Source organism: Gadus macrocephalus, chromosome 5 (assembly GCF_031168955.1).
Source record: "Gadus macrocephalus chromosome 5, ASM3116895v1".
Classification (NCBI taxonomy): Eukaryota; Metazoa; Chordata; class Actinopteri; order Gadiformes; family Gadidae; genus Gadus; species Gadus macrocephalus.
The window spans coordinates 16309554-16316055 of record NC_082386.1 but is presented as its reverse complement, the minus strand read 5'-3'; the positions used below and the strand labels follow the sequence as shown (position 1 = coordinate 16316055).

Sequence of the window (6502 nt, the reverse complement as noted above, 5' to 3'; positions counted from 1 at the left end):
GCACCGTGTCCTCTTCTTCAACCTCCTCCTCTTCCTCGGGGTCACTGCATAGGCCTCACAAACGTTACTCAACCTGGTCTTTGAGCTCTCCCTGAGCATACTCCAGGCTTTGGGAAGGGCAGACTATGAGGGATGTGCAGGTATCAATAAACGTTTTTAAGCGGGGATGGCAAGGGGAAACTGTACTGAGGTGATGGAGTGAGATTGAAGCCTATTGTCAATCCGACAATAGTGAGAGGGCAACACAGGTGCATGTTGGGAGATGAAAAGCCAATATATTGCATGGTATAAAAAAATTAAACAATAGCAAGGGAGAAGGAGAAAAACAAATATAGTCGGCTTTCATGGAAAAGTATTGAAAGTACAGCCTCCATTCAAGGCGTTTTGCTTTTATTGTATTAGCGACATCTAGTCGAATTTGATTAAATAATTTTTAACATAAAATATATAGGGGATTATCTAAAAACCCTGGGTTGCTAAACTGAAATTATCAAAAGACCTTTAAAATAACAGTTGCATGTAAGGTGTATTAATGGATGTATTATTATAATTGTAATAGGTTGGCAAATTTTTTAAAGAACACCCACACAAATGTCGATATACACAGTAACATCATACATTTACCTTAACAATACAATTAATTTAAACCAGACAATACGATGATCAAACAATACCAATATGTGTCACTTATCACTGTATGAAAAATTACTGATACAATCGGTCTCTCTGTCTCTGCTTCTTTACCACCACAGTTGATTGCGTTTGGGCTCCGTACGTTGCATATCATGTTTTGCTATAGTGCTTCTATTTCAGTGAGTCCATAAATATATCAATTAAATGTTACAGATTTTTTTTATTATGAGATTAATTTACCTGAGGTAATAACATTATTATTATTTTCCGAGTGTAGGAAAATAGGGCATACATACAGACCTATCTAAAATGAATAACTTAGTGAGGAGGTAAGAAACAGATAAAAGCACGAATTTATGAATCATGTGTTACATGGCTTAGTCATAAATGGGCAGTAGACCTATAAAAAAGGCACATTAGGGTTTCGTAGTGTGTGGAAGTTGTTTTTCACTCCGGGTACCACTCAAATGATTTATAATACCAAACACCGCTTCAAACCAAACGCCTCCAGTCCTTCCTCTCCACCCATAACGTAACAAGCAACCCCTCCATAACATCCCACGAGGGCGAAACTTGACACAGCCCAAATTGATTCAGAGATAGAAACAATAGCTGGATCAATTGAGTCAATCCAGGGTTGAATCTTTGATTTCTTCTCTTGTTTGTTTTTGCAGTGTACAGCTGGACACAAATAGGAGCCAAATCATTCAGGTATTGGTCTGGGCGAAGCAAACAAAATGATGGCTTAAAAAAAAAATATATACAAACCTCTACCATGGTGGTTAACCACTGGATATGACCCACACACCGACGGAATTATTTAATTAAAGACACTGCGGCGTTATCATTCTTCTTGTGCGATGTAAAAAGAAAACGGCACCCCTCCCATCGAAAGTGCCACGCCGTGCTTCTGTTGACATTGTACTTAAGGGCGAAGGGGAACCAACACACATCCCTAGTCCATCTTAAGGTTAGACGACTTGGTGGTTGGTGGTGAGGGCGACGCCGGCGTCGCATGCTTGTGTTGAACAGGTAGTGTAGCAGGAGCCACTCCGTCGTTGTTTACGAGAGCTCCATAAGAGAAGGAGCCACTGTAGTCGGGCTGGATCGCCAGGCCCTGGTCGTGGATAGTCGGCACACCTGGCCAGGTAAAAAAAAACAGCAGTGGATAAAAGCAAGACCCGATTCATTTTCATATGAAAACACGGCCGGCGAGGAGATAAGTTTCAAATTGAAAACCTTGATATTCAAATTCACCTCAAATGTGAGAGAAGTGACTTTGCGCGCACGCTCACGCACACGCACGCGCAAACGTACGCGCACGCACACACATCCGTTAATATATATACCTACATTTTCTACAGACGTATATGTTGTGAATAGTTTCTGCAAACCTTTTGCCATATCCATGGTGACATACGGTTCAAAGCTCTTTGGTCTTTTTCTGTTTTTCGTGATGAAGAATACACCCACGAAACAAGCCGAGCACCTGCACACATCCCAAAATTAAACAGATGAGACATTTAGTCATGGAAACATTTCAAACATACTACAGTCGTGTATATATATTGTGCATGTATATTAACATTACCCACCCTAACAGGAACATACAGATATGAAGAATGTCTTCATAGTTGAACTCGAGAAAAAACGTAGCCCCTGAATAAATGAGGAGGGCATGGGAATGGAGTGATTAGTGATTATCTTTTGGGACTTGGAAAAATAAGTAAGATATGCAGAGTGCAAGTGCAATACCACTCACCAGCTATCAATGCAAAGCAGGTGGACAGAATGTAGTTAATACTGGCGATCATAGAGGAATCATGCAACTGGCATGCTTCAGAGAGAAATCTAAGTATGAAATGGAAAGAAGAAGAAGAAAGGTTGACAGAGAAGGGAATATTAGTACAAGTGCACAAGCGCATGCTGCATCGTCAAAAGCACTTGTCAAAGTCTTGCCAAGAAACCAGTTCCTGTATGTGTGGTCTTTTATTCTCACGTCCTTTGTGCCAAACCATGTTCTTATTTCTGCTACATGCAATGCATATTGCGGTCATTCCTCTTCTCCCTCGCACCTCAACGTTGATCTTTAATAGCCACTCACCTGGCTTGAAATGCCACAGAGGCCACCATACAGACAAACATGACATAGAAGATGGGGTAGGTGAGCTGCATGGTGCCTTCGAACGTCAGGACCAGCATGCCTGACACTGCCTTCACAGTGATCACTGTGACTGAACCTGTGGGAAAAAGAAACAACCGTTACCAACACAAAAACATATGTCGAGTCACATGTCGTCACAATGCTTTTCTTATTAACCCATTATCAGTTACAGTGTTGAAGGAGTGCTTAATCCGCACATATTCAATGACCCTCCCTGATGAGAAGTCTTATAAATAGAGCGCTAAAGCTTTTCGAAAATCCATTGGGGAAAGGAAGAAAGCTTGAGAAGGAGCACACACAAGAGTAGATACAAATTAAGTAGTATGAAAAAAAATTCTTCGGGAGGAAACAAAAAATCTGGAGACCAATTCTTGACAAATGGTCAACAACCCATCAAAAGTGAATGGACTTTTTAGATCTAATTTTCTTGAGAGGATGTGATATGGTGTATTATATTCACATTTATTCGTGATCACTTTTGTATCCAATATCATTTTTTTTACTGTAAAAAAAGAAAATCATTTTTCTCAACAATATATAAGAAGGTGAAGATTCATCTTTTATTTCAAATGGTTTTCTTTCTAACTCTGTTTGGTGCTTGTTCTATTATAAATTATTTGTTGACTGTACGTAACGTGATGTAGTGTAGTCTTAAGAATTCTAATAAATAAATAATGGACGCAAATACACACTGTTAAGTACCAAGCTTCTTTCCGTTCCATCCTCAAGCCGCAGTCGATATAAACATCAGTCTAGACTGTAATCCCATAGAGGGTCTTCCTGTTTTGTAGGTGTGTTTTTGTTGCGTTCGTGTGTATGTGAGATGCTGAGGATTTACCCAGCAGCGCGACCAGGAACAGAATCACCGCGAGGTAGTTAGCGTTCCGCTGTCGATAGAAGTACAACAGCAGGCAGAACATGATGATCTCAAGGAGCTGTCGATCAAAAACAAAAACACATCAATATCGGATGGTCAATTATCTTACAACCAGAGAAAAACCCTCCTGTGAGATTTTCATTAGCAGTATAGGGTCATTGAGATTTCCTTTATTGCATTTACTCATACTTAAAAAATATATAAATGCCTTAAAGTATACAGTATAGGTTTGATACATGACTTAACTTTGTTCATATTTATTACATGGCTTCATTGAATGCCCAATTCTAAATAGTAAATAATGGCTTTCTGAGGTCTGTTCTTTTTAAATAAACCATTATTATGAATAACCGACCGTTGCTGTGGACGCAGTACTCCAACCGTAGAATCAAACAGATTTATTTTAAGCAAAAGCAATAAGACGTAAGAAAAATCTATTGTCATTCGTTGTCATTATATTTTGCGTAAAATTATTGATTTCTTTAGCAAGTCGACGTTTAATAAGCAGGATAATCTCATAGTTCGTCTCATAACTCATCTCATAGTTAGTCTGAGAACACATCTCATAGACAGTCTCATAATAACTAATCTCATAGGACAGTCTCATAGCTTGAGTTGAACGATTATGAATGCAACAGAAACAGTCAACTGGCGATTACTATAAATGACCTCACCAGATATAAGAGCACAGGCCATCCCACGATGTGCTTCACAATGTTCTCCGCTTGAAGTTTCTCATGAGAGTTTGGTCCAAACGTCAGAAAGAGGTACGTCCCGCCGATGGTGATGATACAGCCCAGGAAGGAGAGCCCAAACCGTCCTGGGATTAACAGATGAGATGTGTGTTTTATGTATTATGTGAAGAGAACACATTAGATATATTGTAGTTGAAAACTTTGCTAAATACAAGCAGTTGCTAACCCACATAATCAATAATGCAGGAAATTAATATAAAATCCAAGTCAATTTACAACTCATTGATATATAAAAATGGATAAAATATCTGACAAAATTTGCTTGTATTACCTAATAAAATCAGTTAATACAATCAAATGCCAACCCACTTCCTTATTTAAAAAATCTGTTAATTCAAAAGAACTCACTTCCTTATTACTAAAGAAACAAGGTAGGAAGGAAATACATTTTACAAGCCAGTAACACTTTAACTATCCACGTGAGAGTTATGCAGACTTACTGAAAAACTCCTTTGGCTTTGACTTTTCTCTCAAAAATATGAGACCTAAAATAGAGCTTGCTGAAAGAACGAAAAGGTTAAATCAGCTGTTGAACCTTCAACTTTATGGCAATATGATTTAAAAAAAAACACAAAACATTTACTTAAGACAGACACGCCATTGAGAGGTGCCACCAGAGAGATTGGGGCAAAGGCATATGAGAAAAAGTTGGCCCCTTCTCCTAAGCAGGTCAGGATCAAACCACACCACCAGGTTTTAGTACGATAGAAGGCACGTGGGTCCTTGTTTCCAGCCAGCGTCAGGTGGCTGTATTTCTGTCAACAGAAAAAACGCACAAGTCAAATAAAACAAAATAACAAGCATGACCTTAAATGGAAATATAAATTGTATGTAAATTAATACCTGGGGTGGTATTAAGGTTATGAAAAGAAAAATAACGGCTACCATATGGTCAATAAGCCGTGTGTTAGCTTGTTACTCATTGCACTAGACTTCTGTGACATACACAAACATTGACTCAAGATTTTGCATATACCAACACTTTCCCTGTCCCCTACATGCTGGGCGACATACCTGAACACATAATGAAATGCTGACTAGAACATTCCCAAAAATAGCAAGCAATGTCCCGATGAGATTGTCCTGAGGAGAAAATAAAGGGGATTCACTGAATGAAACATTGACATAGTTATTGTATCAATTATACGTTTGATCATGGTTAAGAGCTTTGCAGACTATAACAAGCTGTGAAACATTTAGCGACTACAAAATATTGATTAACGGTGTTACAGAGAGTGACTGATCGTATCGTGTTCCTGGGTAACTACATTTGATTGCTGTCAAAACAAAGAGCCTTGCTTAGGTCATCATTTGATGCTTACCGTATATGACTTCGTAATATCTCGTCTGTACGCCAGATCTTCCATAATTTTGACGTAATAATCTCTAGTTGTTAATGGTAATCAAACATTGCAATTGACCATCCCCCATTGCGTTGCTCAGCCTTTTCCTCGAGTTTCAATGGTTTCGACCTGTCGATTACTTCATTACGATGATCGCCATCTTCGGGCCACTGTATTTCCGGATATGGCTTCAGGCCACGCCTTCCAGCTGTACTTTATTGAAAAGGCGTGGGCTAAGAGGAATTTGTCAATTCATATTTAGTGTGTTTTTCCGGTGCCGGAAGTATTGTATATTATAGTATTGTGTATTGTAATTGTGTATGTACTACACTCCTTGTAATCCGGTGGGATGGGCCACTTGTGTGGCATGACACGGAAATAAACATCATCATCATCCACATGTGGGGCTTTACAATAAACCAAATATTTACTATCCACACCATGACGATTCTTAATAAACTGTGAAATTACCATATTGTAATTTCCCTGCAAGTAAGCAATGCCCAATTTTTTTAAAAACGTAACGGTTGATACAGCAGTAATTAAATTGTTGTATTTTTTTACAATCTATGTTTGCATTGTCGTTATTATTATAAAAATACATCCATGTGCCTACAGAACCTCACCTTATTTCCCGTGACATCCGTATAATTATAGCTGGGCGTTACTGTGGACAAATCCTCCCTCTCCCAAATGTTATAATTACAATGCTACTGAATCAAGTAAAAAA

At 38.6% G+C, this 6502-nt stretch overlaps 1 protein-coding gene across 1 annotated transcript; it reads right to left on the bottom strand.

The window, feature by feature from the left end:
• Positions 1-520: 520 nt before the first annotated feature.
• Positions 521-5970, bottom strand: nipal3 (NIPA like domain containing 3). The gene is made up of 11 exons (XM_060052785.1): positions 5752-5970; positions 5444-5512; positions 5013-5184; positions 4870-4929; positions 4349-4494; positions 3636-3732; positions 2738-2873; positions 2396-2484; positions 2229-2292; positions 2028-2122; positions 521-1773 (listed from the first exon to the last, which is right to left on the bottom strand). Exons 1-11 carry the CDS (start codon positions 5794-5796, stop codon positions 1589-1591), a joined length of 1158 nt encoding a protein of 385 aa, XP_059908768.1. The 5' UTR covers positions 5797-5970; the 3' UTR covers positions 521-1588.
• Between the last annotated feature and the right edge of the window lie 532 nt (positions 5971-6502).